This window comes from Heliangelus exortis, chromosome 8, assembly GCF_036169615.1.
Source record: "Heliangelus exortis chromosome 8, bHelExo1.hap1, whole genome shotgun sequence".
In the NCBI taxonomy this organism is placed as follows: domain Eukaryota; kingdom Metazoa; phylum Chordata; class Aves; order Apodiformes; family Trochilidae; genus Heliangelus; species Heliangelus exortis.
In genome coordinates, this window is record NC_092429.1 from 3,726,081 (window position 1) to 3,740,817 (window position 14,737).

At 39.2% G+C, this 14,737-nt stretch overlaps 1 protein-coding gene and 1 long non-coding RNA gene across 5 annotated transcripts in view; one reads left to right on the forward strand and one right to left on the reverse strand.

Moving 5' to 3' along the window:
- The window catches only part of LOC139798877 (uncharacterized), a 128,443-nt gene that overhangs the window by 113,627 nt on the left and 79 nt on the right, over positions 1 to 14,737 (reverse strand). The gene's annotated exons all lie outside the window — the stretch shown is intronic.
- LOC139798875 (CARD- and ANK-domain containing inflammasome adapter protein-like) lies at positions 10,201 to 14,022 on the forward strand. Its single transcript, XM_071750026.1, has one exon. The coding sequence runs from the start codon at positions 10,665 to 10,667 to the stop codon at positions 12,927 to 12,929; it is 2,265 nt and encodes a 754-aa protein (XP_071606127.1). The 5' UTR covers positions 10,201 to 10,664; the 3' UTR covers positions 12,930 to 14,022.

The window sequence follows — 14,737 nt, forward strand, 5'->3', positions numbered from 1 at the left end:
CATCAAAGCTGGTTCACCCATGTAATACCAAAATAATCCTGTGTATATATTACTTTCATGCCTTGATTGTGTTATGGTTTAATTTACAAAGTTCTGTTGGCTTTTTCAGCTTTTCATTTTTTACTGAGCTACACAGTTTGTTTGAAGCTGCTAATTAGCACGTGAATGTTAACACATTTGCCCTCTCAGCACCATGGTATGAGTCTTTTCTTCAAGGCAGTAACAAACTGCTGACACTGAACTTCATGTCCAGTAAATCCTCTGAGCACAGGGGGAGTCCCACTGCACACAGAGCAGAACCACAGGACCTGAGGTGCATGGGGGCTGCTGTCAGGGGTAACTTGCTGGTTTCCCTCATTTTTACCCAAGCTGTGTCTCAGGAACAGAGAATGAACCTAAGCTGACACAACTAACTCTAAAAGTTTGCCTCCACCCATTGCTCCACAGGTTATAATGTCACTTGCCAGTGATGCCCACCATTCTGAGGGGATGCAGGAGAGGATGGGTGGCAGCTCTCTCTGCTTCCCTCCCCATGAGGTCACAGATGGATGGCAGTGCCCTGTGCCAGCACCCTGGGCTGTGGGTGGGCTCAGCATCCCCCAGCCTGCTGCCCCCTCTCTGGCAGGGGAAGGGGCAGAAGGGTGAGGAAGGCAATGGGCTCACCAGCAGAACTGCACATTGCAAAGCCTGCTTAGCAAAGCTCTGTGTTTCTGTGAACACCATTTTTTTTTTAACCAAATATTTTAAAACACTTACAATGTATACAGTATTTCATGTGGTGTATTGGTATGAGAATTAACCACTTATATGCAACTATAAATTCCAGATCCCACTATTAGAAGGACCCAATTCCCTTATATCCATTATAATATTTTAAAACAGTATTTTTCCTTCAAATTAATTGTCTCCTAAAGAGCATACACTGAAGACTGTTGTTCATGGGGGAAGGTGTATATATTTACATATAGAATGGTACTGGTATGCTGTTAAAATACAGAAAATTTCATCACTGAAAAAAAGCACCGTAATACCAGATGCAATGGCATGTAAAGTGTTAAAAATTAATGCAGTATTTAAGAGTAACAGAATGTTTTCCTGTAGATTCCTTCTATGGTGTGATTTAGGGGAAGGTCCAACTTAAGTGCTGGATGTTCATACAGGATTTCCTATGACTAATGCTGTCAGCATTCAAAACTTTTAATTGAAAACGTGGGTGTTATACACAGATAGGAAATTTACCATTTAAAATTTCTTATTTGAAAATGAATGGAAATCACTCTGATTTTCAGATTCATTTGCTGTACGTGGCATGGTAGCATAAAATAAGGAAGTCACTAAGTGGCATATGCTGGGATTGCCTGCCAAGCTTTTACACAAGTCTTTTATATTTGGATGGGATTCACAGGAAGCTTGTACAGGAAGGCCTTTTCCTTCCTTATTTTTGAAAAGCTTTGTTGCATGGACATTATGCCAATGAGTAAAAGAGGGGAAGGGGGAACAAACTACCACCCTGGTGGTTCTGGTGCCAATCCGTGCAAAACTGAAAATTACATCTGGATAATATTAATGCAACCCACTGTGAAATCATCTAACAAAAACCCTACAGAGTGTAAAAAAAATAGTTTAATAGTTTAATAGTTTTGGGTTTAAAAGATTCAAAAATAAATCAATACAGGTACCAAATAAAAACAATATGGAAAAGTGAAGATTTGACACATAATCTGCTACAATTAAGTTAAATTTGCCAGTATTTCTAGAAAGCATGTCATGGTCATGAATAGTCTCTATTAGGTTTGCTCTAAATTCTATTGCAAGCTCTGTCTGCTTCAGAGAAATTTTAAATGGTGATATTTTATTGAATTAAACATGAAGGTACTAATATAGCTTGAGCTGTCACTACAATATCCCTTCTTTCTTTTCTTAATGTCATGTTGATCCTATTTTCATGACACTGTATTAGCTTTTAGTTGAAACTAAGCTTTCCCTACATCTTGTGACAGAAAGGGAAAAGGATATTGATGCTCTGGCTCATCTCTTTACTTATTGTAGCTAATCCACTGCACAAGTACTTGTTAAAAATCATTACTCTTTTCTTTATCTGGGTCTTCTAAAATCCCTAGCAGGCACATTACTATTCTGTGTACTGTTATGCTACACACACTGAGCCAAAGGGTTTGCTTCACTGGGAACCAGAATGGCAGAAGATATCCCTACAGACAGATCCAGATGCCTCTTCAGTATCTTCCACATCACCTGGCAGGAGTCTCAGAAGTGTCAGGGAACACAGCTCAACCCTAAGAGTCTTGTAAGTCCAGAACTGCTATTTAGTCAAGGGGAAAAAAACCAAGAACAAAACAAAAACGAACCTTAAAACTTTCTAAAACACGGAATTCTTCTAAACGAGTGGATTGATGGTAGAAGAATAAGGTGTAAGAGAGGACTTAAAAAGGCAAAAGGTGGTAATATTCAAAGGATGAAGAGGAAAGTAGAACCAGGGACAAACCTCAGAAGTATTAGTGACTGAAGAGCACGCAGCTCTTGTAAAGACTGTTGGTGGAGGTGTGCAATTGCCTCCAGCTGGACATCAGAACCAAGCATTCAGAGTATGAAAGCTATCATTAAAAAAAAAAAAAAAAAAAAAAAGGATGCTGGTATAATGAGTCAGGCTTGTGCTTTGTCCATGGAGTAGCTATGGCACAGGTATCAACAGTATGTGTTCATATGCTGTGAGAAAATTAATTCCTAGGGGAAAGAAAATCCATGCTGATGTGTTTTCCTTGCTCCTGTGACAAAAGCTAGGTTTTTTGGTTGGGGGTTTTTCTGTGATTTTTTGTGTTTTTTGTTTGCTTGTTTGGTTGGTTGGGTTTTTTAAAGCCTATTGATGCAGCAAACATTTCTCCCCTCGAAGTGCAGACTACAGGATGAAGGAATAAAAGAATTTGTTCCAGGAATGGGAACAGAGAAGTCTGAAATGAAAGCTCTGGTTCAGATGAGACTGCACATGATTTGCAGAGCGATGGAAACTGAGGGGGCAGCCGGGTCATGCCTTTCCCCTGCTGCATGAATCACTCTTTGAATGGAAATTTGAGTAGGAAGACATAATGGCTTGGGAACAAAGAGAGCTGCTGGAATATCACAGGTGCAGCTGAACAGAGAAGGATGTTTTGGGATATGCCAAGGAAAGCAAACACCATGAATCTGGAGGAGTTGTCAGGACTTTATGATTTAGGGAGCTATCCAAATCAACAAGGGTATTTCTCTCAGACTGAAGCAGGCAGGAGGTCCTGATTCAGTGACCTAATTAATCAATTCCTTAATGCTAAAACATAATTCAGAAAAAAATTGGAGGTGCTAATCTCTTACTGAAGCTTGACTGGAAGTGGAGTCAAACTTACACTCCAGGCAGCTCTCTATAGTTACAAGTATGATTATATACTTTGCTGAGCTGAAATTAATGTGAGGTACAGGAATCCAGATCCTGACACCCAAGGACATTCATACATTCTGGGAGAACCAAAAGAGTCAGTCAAAGCCAGAGGATCCAAACAGAAGACATGAGAAGCTGTCAGATCTGGGATGATAAGATAATGTGTAAGAGTCAACTCTATATGCCTCAAAAAAACCTCTGGCAATGAGAATTACTGTGAAACTGAACAAAAGGTACACACCAAGTGAAAAAATAGTGACCAGATTAAAGCACTGATATGAAAGCATTAATTACTTGCCTATGAATTTCCAGCACTGAAGTCCTAGGAAATTTAAAATGCATTTTTATGTACAGTAAACAAAACTGAATGCAAGTAAAAATCCAAGATGACTTCAACTAGTTGATCAAGACAGAGTACAAATGAATTATAATAAAAGTAACCAGAAGAAAAAAGAAATTAATTAAATGCTTCCATATCTTTTTTATAACATGGAAGGAAAAAATATAATATTTTTATGTGGTTACAAGCAAGCCCCTTGAGTTCTCTAAGTTGTCTAAAGACTAGGAAAGGGTTGTAGCTAGGGAGACTTAGGGAAGATGAACTTGAAATAGATAACTGAGTAGTTACAGAAGTAAAATTTAAATGAAAGCTATATTTTAGTCATTTAATATGAAATAACCAGAATCAACTCAATTCCTCTCTAAGTACAAAATTCTAGACAAAGAAAAAGTGACAAAGACAAGCTAGAGCAGCACTGTCAGGCAATCTTTCTTAATCCTGAGTTGCCTTGCTTTTCCATACTGCAGTGAACAAAACTATTGAAAAACTTGGAAGCAAGGAAGTAACTGAAGTATCATCATTAGCTCAGAAGACAAACTGCATTTTTTACAGAGTAATTATAACATAACTTTTCTTAACAGGACAAAAATATTGACACCGTTTTCCATACTGAATTGAGTTTTACATGAGTTTCAAGCTCAGAAAAAAAATTGAAAAGCTGTGGAACTAAAATAAATAGATTTGAAAAATCTTTTGACATAATAAATAAAATTCATATAAGTTTCATTGTAAATGGATTCCTCAGACAGGGCAACATTTCAAAGTCTGCATGGAGACTTCATTAGCAGGACATTGTTTAGATAAATGTCTCTACTGTGTCTCATGCTTGACATCTAACTGTAATAACTTAATAAATAACAGCAATTAAAACTGGCTTATGATGTGGCAACACATTATTTCCTTTCAGAGTCACATTAATCTCTATTCATATCTACAGCATTTTATAATCAGTAAGAATATTCTGCTTGTGTACTGGTGTAAATTCAGAACAGTTCTCCACAAATTACATCTACAGAGCAAATTTGTCTAAAAGGCTTTGTTGGGAGATCTCTTCTCACCACTGCATTCACCTTCTGGGAGTAATGAGTACAGGGGATGTAATGAGGATCACAGTCTTCAACAGTTAAGATTAGACTGTATAAAGTATTTCCTTCTCTAAGACCTCACTAACAGAGTGTATGTTTCTGACTCAAAACCACAAAGGCTTGTTTGGTTTAAAATGGAAAAAAAAATCTCCCCATTTTGGAGAACAAACCTGGCCCTCTCTCTATTTGGTTTTGCTGATCCTCAAAGCTGCCTCAGCATTTAGTAACTCAATACTTTTACATCAATTACATTTTATGCTAATGACATGAGGGCCAGTGTTTGGCCATAAGTGGTCTAAAAGGACACACTGAATCTTCTAAAATGAGAATTATTATAGAAATCATGACCCTGATAAAACCTGAAGCCAATGAATTGGAAAATGGTATCTCCTCAATGGTAAAATCAGTGCTAGTGTTCACATGGATTTAGTCAATAAAGTAACAGGCAAATTAGTTCCTAAATTAAAATTAAGCTTATGACAGTAAAGACTTCTGCAGAATAAATATGTACAGAAATGTAACTAGCAATACTTATCACTTAAAACACTTTTTTTTTATTTAGTGCTATGAAAAAATTACAATAATTATATATTTAATCATATCGTTACTAACAGTTTTCTATTTGTTTCAAAACAACTTTTGTTTATTTTGTTCTGAATCAAGAACATTGCTTTTCCTTAGCTCTGTGAAGCCAAATAAGAAAGCTATTTTTTCCTTCTACTGCCACTATATTGCTTCTCAAGAAACTGCCTGGCAAGTAATTCCATGAAGAAGTTTGGAAAAACACTTAAATGTAATTATTAAAAAAAAACAAACCAAAAAACAGAACAGCAGAAATTGGTTTTTAAGTAGTTTGATCACTCTTCTTATACTTCACTATGTTTATGGTAAACTGAAAAACAACCCTAATCCTCACTTTGGCTGAGTTATGTACAATAAGCCACATTTTTACTGTTTGATCCAGCCAGCCTGGTCTGTCACCACTTACAGCCATCAGTGGCACTCTGCAGATGTGTATTGTCCATTTACAACTACCCCAGGCTAGGAACTTCATAAAAGTACACACCATTCTTCAGCAAAAAGAACATTTTGCATTGTACGGGTGCAGTGCTTAACACAATTGTCATTTGTTTATGCTTGAGGAAATAGTACTCCAGTGTTGGGATAACATCGTGACTTGGACTGGAAATAGATAAAATACCTGAGTTATTATATCAGCTGTTGTATTGTTACTTAGTGTTTTGAAAGCATCCATAGATAGTGGGCAAAGCCTTCTGCAAGGTACCTCTTTCAAGTACAGGACCTGTCAGAGGGTTCTGCAGGGTTGGTTGGGCCCTGCCAACACATAGGCTGTGGAGAGGATAAGATGGGAGGCTGGTGGGCTTGTCTGAGATGCAAAACATGAGACTGGAGCAGCTTTTCCTTCCCTCCAGCAGCCCCTGCTCAGGCCCCTGGTGATTTGCATGTTCCCTGTGTGCCAGCATCACCCAGAGCACAGCACTGCTTTAGGGAACACCTCATACTCAAACACCAGCTAGAGCAGAGATTTCTCAGTGCCAGGAACACCCCAAGCCTATTCCCTACCAAAATATGACAACAACCAGACACAGAGCTCCCCTTTTGACTTCCCTAATGTACTGCACTTAATCTTTAGGCAAAACTAGAGCACAAGGTTTTGCCTCTCTTGCAGACTCCTTGACTAGTCAGCTTCTCTTCCAGTATTATAATAATTCAAGGACACTCTAATCATCATTGTGAACATTTCTAACACTGAAGTTCCTCTGTCTAGCTATGCCTAAACTGAGTTTAACTACAACCAGCCTGGCCACACTTAGATTTCTGATTATTCAAAACAAAGCTTTATTCCTGAGCCATGTCTATTAATCAGAATGCAATGATTACCCAGACTTATTTCTCCATCCCTCATGATGCCTGGATAATGATGTTGGTTTATTATCTCTCACAGACTAGTCCTCTGCAGCAAGATATGCTCCCAATGAACAACTGGCATTACAGCAAACAATTGGAGTAAATGAAATTGAAGTACACGTCGGGAAACATAAAAAATACCAGGGTGAGTGAAAGCCTGTTATTAATGTTTGGCTTTCTCTCAATTTTATCAAGAAAATGCCCTGGAGAACATAAGGAGTTACTGGAAGTCATTCAGTTGCATCACATGCCGGCTCAGCAGGACAGTCCCCAGAGCTGCAGGCACAGCACAGAGGGGGAAAGCCTCGGTGGAGAACTGGTGACCTCTGCAGGTTCCTCGCTCTCAGGGCCACCTCACCTCACATGGTCATTTAGCAATACCCAAGGTGTAGTTTGGGTTGCTTTCATCTTTGAGAAATTAAAATAAAGAAAATTAAATGTCTATTCAATGATGACATGGCAACCCAAACTAAGCTGGAAAACACAGGCACGTGTTAATTTAAGAAATAAATGTTCATCTTTGAGAAGTCAAAAAAAAAAAACACCCCATACTTCAAAGGACAAAAACTTCAAAGCACTCTATAACTTCAAAGCACTGCACCAACATTAATAAACACTCAGGACATGTCTGTGAGGTAGAAAAAAAATTCTTTTTTTAATGCTTGTGTAAACAGAGCACAGAGATAAGTGATTTGCCCAAGGACACAAGTTAGTAGCAAATCTAAGATTGCATGTGAGAAAACTGGCTCAAGTCTCCTTTCTCAAAGCAGCTACAGCTGGGTTAAAGCAGTGAGCAGATGCTTCCTACATGGACACCTCTTCAGCAGAGGCCAAAACAGAGACTTTCCCTGTCAGTGGCATCACCTTTTTAAGGCCTGCTCTAAATCTACCACGTTTTCAGCTGATTTCCTCCCACCAAGTCAGTGCTGAATATACATAGAGAGAGGTGAATTGAGGTTATCTTAGAAACACGTTCTTACTTCTGTATTTAACAATTATATTAGAGTTCCGTGCTCTATCTGAGGATTTTCAGGATTTCTGTGTCATGACAATCTACTCACTACAGGCTTCTTAACAACACACTGAATTAAAATATAATCAGCACACCTACAATGTGAAGTTTCTCTGATAACACTACTGAAGTGGAACCTACACTGGTACCATTCTGAATTTTTAGTATCTCCATCTAAAGTAAACCATAAGATCTGCTGTATACTACTGCTTTATATCCATACTGCTGAACAAGAAGAGCCCTACATTCTATCTGACAAAGAAGACAGAAGCAAACCCCATCATTTTCTTTTCAAAATAACCTAATAAGAACAGTGCCAACTTGGATGCATGGTGCTGAATAAAGACGCCTATAAAATACTTGGCAAGAAAAAAAAAAAAAAACACCTTATGCCCTGCTGACAACAAATAAATTTAAAGATAACAAAGAAGGCCAAAGATCTGCCTCTTCCTCTTCCAGCTCATTTCTTTCCTTAGATCTTTAGTAACACTAAATGTTGCCATTCTTCTCTTTAATGAAGAGCTTCCTGGTAATCCCACGTGTTTGTGGTCGCATACACTTAATTAAAGGAGAAGAGGTGTGAAACTTTAGTATTTTTTCCTTCTTTAAAACATTTATATGACAAACATAGAGTTAATAAGTTTTAAAGATATAAACAAAAAGTTTCAAATTGACAATTCTGAGTCTCTCCTCAAATGTTTGGTTTTTAAAATTTTTTGTAAAGTCATTGTTGGAACAAAGGCTTAATTCCAAAAATAGTTAAAATACTAATTAAAAAATAAAAGCTAAAAAAATGTAATTTCTAAAAATTAATCCATGCAACAAGCATCCAAAAGTTTCCTGTCAAATGTGATTCTTGTTTTAAGACAGAATTTCCTCCTAAGTCACGTACTTACAATAAAGCACATTTTTAAAAAAATACATAATTATATTTTGAAGACTGTAATTTGCATCTGGTAATTTGCTGGATATTATTTTTCCAAAATAAAGTCCCACAGAGGCTCTGAAAGAGATGCTGCTTGCATATATTGTTCAAATGTTCCTCCTTAAGGCCAGTTAGGAGTACTGCAACCTCTCATCTGTACTGTTTACTAATAAAAATTCAGAACACTAGGAAACCAGTGTCATACTAAAGATTCTTAAAGAATATCACAACTTCTGCTCTTTAATCTTTCAGGAGTTCCAAAAATTCTTGTGCTCTCTGTACTATACTTGTCAGCACTCAATATTTTCCATTGCCAGAACTCAAAACTTTCCTGCAAAGGTAATCAAACAATTCTACCTCTATTTTGCATGGGAATAATAATAGTAATAATGACACAAAGATCCCACTTCATCAAATTTTAAGCAAGGAATATTGATTTAGTCAGGACACAAATAGATCTTCAGTATTTTGTTAAGTCAAATCTGAAGACTAAATAATTTGCAGATCACAGAGTCATTAGCAGATTTGGGAACATAATTCAGCCCTTCAGATTCTGTACAATAAACCATAGCTTTCCATGTTATGTGTTAACAACCCCTAAGTAAATGAAAAACCTTTTGCTGCTCTTGGTGTAGTGCCCTTCTTTGCATTTCAGAGGAATTACTGGGCTCTTAAATTGGCTGTCAAGTTTGCTGACTTGGTAACTGGCTGGCTTTCAAAATATATATTAAACTCTTGCCTTTCCCAGCTAATTCTTCAAATAAATCTTACTAGAATAAGCTTTGCAATCTTACTTATAAAACTAGTCAACAGAAAAAAAAAATCTTATCAGCCACATTGTACATACTATTAAAGAAAATGGGTGCAAAGGCAGCAAGACTCAACAGAAAGGGCACTGAACTAAGAAACAGATGGCAAAATCTCCCATTTGCTTAACTAAGGTCAGGATTTCAGCTTTTCATCTGATTTTATTTCTAGCTCTTACAGAACTCTGTAAAATCAATTTCTGAGTTGGTTTCAAAATGCATAGATGATTACCATTTTATTTCCTTCTCCCCATGAAGAATTTTAACACCAATAAGTTAAATTAATTACAGCTAGATTCAAAGTTCCTACACCCATACTGAAGACTATACATATTCACAGGTTTGGAGCTCCACTGAATTATACTTTAAATGCTGCATACTGAGTCACATGCCTTGATCCACCTCATGTAAATGAGTTTAGTTCCAGACAGACTCCAGGTTACAGCAGGAATGACAAGCTAAATAGCCTTTAAGTTAAACATACCTCATAGATTGAAGTTGTAACTCATATTAGAAAGGCTGGATCACTTTTATAACTAGCTGCTTATATAGTTTATTTTTATCTAGGTCTTTATGTTTTTATTTCATTATATTATAGGGCTTTCTCCTACGTAGCTGGTAATGTGTGCTCTTTCATTTAAGATCATACAAGGTATGTAATCGGGGCAACAGTAACTATGCTGTGAATTTTCTTTTGTCATGCTTAATAGACAGGTCATTTAGGCACCTATGAAAAACAGCTCGGCCAAAAGGACAAGGGATCTCAATAAACAAAGATTATCTATTCAAATATCAGGCTCACAAAAGGAATTTTTCTCTCCCTGATTATGTGTAAAAAATCTGGAATATACCTTTCAAGTGGAATATTGTTACATATCACAGATCTTTGTTTTGCTGTTAAACTTCTGTTGTTGCTAAGGAAGAACAGAGAAGATCAAAGGACTTCCAACAAGTAGAAAACCAAAGGTGAGGGATTTTTCGTTTCTTTCTCATTTTTTTAAAGATTTATCACTGAACTACAACACTTGTTGGTTCATAGTTGTATGAAAAGAATGTGTGAATCTATGTGAGCCTATTTTGCTATTTCATATTTAACTTCAAGCATCAAACAACAGCTCAATTCACTTTCTGACTAGCAACATGATCATGCATTCATCTAGCCTGTTCACAAACCCATATGCAATTGAAGTCCTAAGGACAAAAAAAGAAGAGTTAGTTGAAGGCATAAATGACCCAGACCACCTTTTGAACTGTCTGATAGAAAATGGTATTTTTACCCCAGAAAAAAAGGTTGTGGTGAGTTTCTACAGGACACGAACAGAAAAGAACGCTCGCGTTTTAGACATTCTGATTGCTCAAGGTGAACGAGCCTGCAGGCTGTTTTTTTATCCATGTTTAAAGCAAGTGGAGCCCAGACTTTACAGCAAGATGAGAAAATATGTCAGTGATGTAAATGAAAGCATTGGAGATGCTAGAAGACAGCTGGTAGGATATTTGCTTGAAAAAGACAAGGTTTGGTTTGAAAATAGCAGTGAAAGGCACCAGGGAAAAAAAGAGAGTCCGAGGAAAAAAAAACAAGAAAAAATTCAGAAGAAAAGAAGAAAACCTCAAGTTTCAGGGGCAGCAAAACCTAGAAAAGACCACGCTGACGTCGACATCTTCGATGCAGTTGCTAAAGGCTGTCTTTCTGGGTTAGAGAAAACACTGAAAGATAGTGATGTTAATGCACAGAATTCTTCAAGTGAAACACTTCTGCATGTTGCAGCTGCTAATGGACATCTACCAATAATGGAATACTTGATCAGCAAAGGTGCCAAGATGGATGTGAAGGACAAGAAAGGAAGAACCCCACTGCACAGGGCTGCTGAGAGAGGCCATGGTGAGGCAGTGAAAGTGCTTCTCCAATGTGGGGCTTATATGTACAGTTTGGATATGGAAGGCAAGACACCTCTCCATTTGTCTGCACAGAATAACCACAGTCACATACTGAAGATGCTCCTGAAAGAAGAGGCAGACAGGTACAGAAACCAGCACAACTTCTTGCACATGGCAGCTCTTAAAGATGAGAGCAGTCTGGCAAAAATGCTGCTAGAGGCTGGTGCCTCCATTGATGGAAAGGATGAGAGAGGACAGACTGGTCTCAGTTATGCTGTTTCTCAGGGGTCTGAAAATACTGCAAAAGTACTGCTAGAAGCTGGAGCCAGAGTTGAATCCAACATGGTGGAAAGTGCCTTCAACAGCAACCACCCATCCATCTTCAAAATACTCCTAGAATATTCTAAAGATTTGCCACCTGACATAATGGAGCCAGCTCTTTTTAGAGCTGTACAGGGAAATCTGCACGATATTGTTGCAGCTTTAATCGACAGAGGTGCAGATATAAACGCCTACAATGCAACACTGTACACTCCTCTGCTCCTGGCTTGTGAAACAGGCAAGGCTGAGTCAGCAAAAGTTCTAATGGAAAAGGGAGCAAACTTTGGGATAAAGACTCCTGGTTCAGACACAGCTTTGCACTTGGCAGTTCAGGCTGGGGCTGCTTCCATTGCAAATCTGCTTCTCTGCAAAGGGTTGGAAGTTAACCTTGTGAACCAAGCTGGTGAAACCCCTCTCCATGTTGCTGCCCTTCATAACAAAGGAGCATTAGTTGGACCTTTGGTTAATGCTGGGGCCAAAGTTAATGCTGTCACTAAAGAATTTGCTACTCCCCTGCACATTGCAAGTCAAAGAGGCAACATTGATGTTGCCCAGCAGCTGCTGCACCACAAGGCCAATGCTAATGTTAAGGATAAGCAGGCAAAATCACCTTTACATTTTGCTGCTGAGAGGGGAGACAAAACAATGGTGGAACTGCTTCTGAGTGCTAATGCTGACCCCAACGCACAAGACAAGGAGAAAAAGACTCCCCTGCATGCTGCAGCTGGGAGAGGACACCTCAGTATCGTGAAAGCTCTCTTAGCCAAAAAAGGAAGATTGGGAGCCAAGGACATGGATGGATGTACTCCGATGCACTATGCAGCCAGCAAAGGAGACATAGAAATGGTAAAAATTCTTCTGACATCAGGGAAATACAAAAATATCGACGACCGAAACGTTTGGAGAAAGACCCCACTGCACATTGCTTCAGAATATGGGCACAGTCACTTGATAAATCTACTCCTGAGCTCTGGGGCAGCCATCAATGCCTTAGACAGCAGCAAGGAGACTCCCCTGCACTGTGCATGCAAGGCTGGGCATTTTAATGCTGTAAATTCCCTTGTAAACTGGTCACAAGGAGAAAAAGCAAATTTACTGGCTGCTGATAGTCTCAAAAAGACCCCGTTGCAAGTAGCAGAGTTTAATGAAACAGAAAGCCAGGCTCAAATTGTAACGTTTCTGAAAAAGAAAATGTTAATAACAAAATGAAGATGTAAAGCAAAATCTTGCAATTTTAAAAACAGAATTTTCTTAAGGCAATTTGGATAGTGCTGTCAGCCAGTATGATTGACCACTGTTAGTGCTGGCAGAATTAAGTTAGCAATCAAAGGAGGCTATGGGGAAAAAGGATCTTAAAGACAACGTTCAGCTTCTAAGAATTGATTAGATCTTTTGCTTTTTGCATGAATCTCATACTTGGACTCTATTTTAAAAGCACAAGCCTTATTACACACTCTGTATGACTTCCTCTACTATAAATCAAGACTTAAAAAAAGATAGAAAATAACTTTTTATGTATCTGTGAACATTAGCCTGTCTGGATAGCTTACTGAAACATTGTTTGGTAAAATCACATTTTTAAAATGCCATCTATTAGGAATAATGAGACACCTGTATCCTCAAGGATAGAGATGTCAGAGAAGATAACAGCAGTTTTGTTTAGCTTAAGCAAACCTGCCAAAAAAGATTGATTTGCCCTCCCATGCAGTCCAGTCATGCATGTCTGCTCTGGGTTGTGTTTGTGAGCTGAACCAACTTATTCCACAGCTATAACTACAAGGGGGGAAGCAGGGTAGCAAAGATCTGAACAGCTCTGGCTCTCCAGAGGGTTATGCACTATTAGCTTGGTTTATGCTGATTACAGTATTCAGCTCTGAGCTAACTGGAGATCAGAAGGCATCTCCCTGCAAATTTACTGGTGTTGGATGGTTCTACTCCCAACTTGCTCATAAATCCTATCAGGAGGCTTAGTATAAACCAAGCAGAGGAGTATTGTGTGCCCAAAACTTTGCTAACCCAATCTTACTGTTTTCAGGACACTAATATGTGTTAAACTGACATTCAATACTGGGCTAGACCCTCTAGCTACTTCACTTCCATATTATAGTTCCTGACAAGGCACTGATAGATCCCAAGCCTGTAACAATTCTTTTTCTCTCTGGTTTTCATCATACCATTTCTCTAGATTTTGCAGTTTGCGATGGCTATCATGAAAACAATCATATTTGCTGTTTATTAGTTTCACTTCCAAAGCAATTCCAGCACAAAGATGAAATGTTCAGAATAAAAAGCTTGCAACACAGTTTATTGGTTCAAGACATTTGTATTATTAACTCTCAACACAAAGGGGCCTTCTTGAGCGGGCTGAAGGTTTTCTGTGGTCATTTTCTATAAAACGATAATCAAGCCCCACAGTTCTTCACACTTCAGTACATGATGAGACTCCCGATTACCATGAAAGGACAGAAATACTCCTCGTGAAACGGAACACCGATTTAACAACGTATGGCAATAAAACCCCGACACGTTACAACACAACCCGAGCAACACCCTGCTGCTGTCATCTTCCAGATGAATGACGAGACATGACGGCACGCTTGAGAGTACACAGAGAGAGGCTACAAAACCCGATACCTGCAGCACCATGCCCCGAATTACCATCGCTTTTTGGTCAGCCCGGGAACACCGGAACGGGCCCGGGCTCACGGCCGGCAGCTCGCAAACCGCCGCGGCCTCAGCAGCAGCACCCACCCAGGAAAGGCGAATCGCCGGGGGTCTTTTCCATCTACCCCGAAGCCCTGAGGCCCCCTCGAAGCGCTCCCACCCCCTCAGCGAGCGGGGCAGCCCGGAGGAGCAGCAGAACTCAGGGCCTGGGCGGGCTCCCGCCTCCCTCAGCCGCGGCCCTTCACTTTCTTCCCCCTCAGGCTGGCGCCTCCCCCTCATCCCGGCCGCTCTCCCATCCCCTTCCTGACATTCACACACACCCCCCCCCCTCCCTTCTTCCCTTCAGCTCGTAC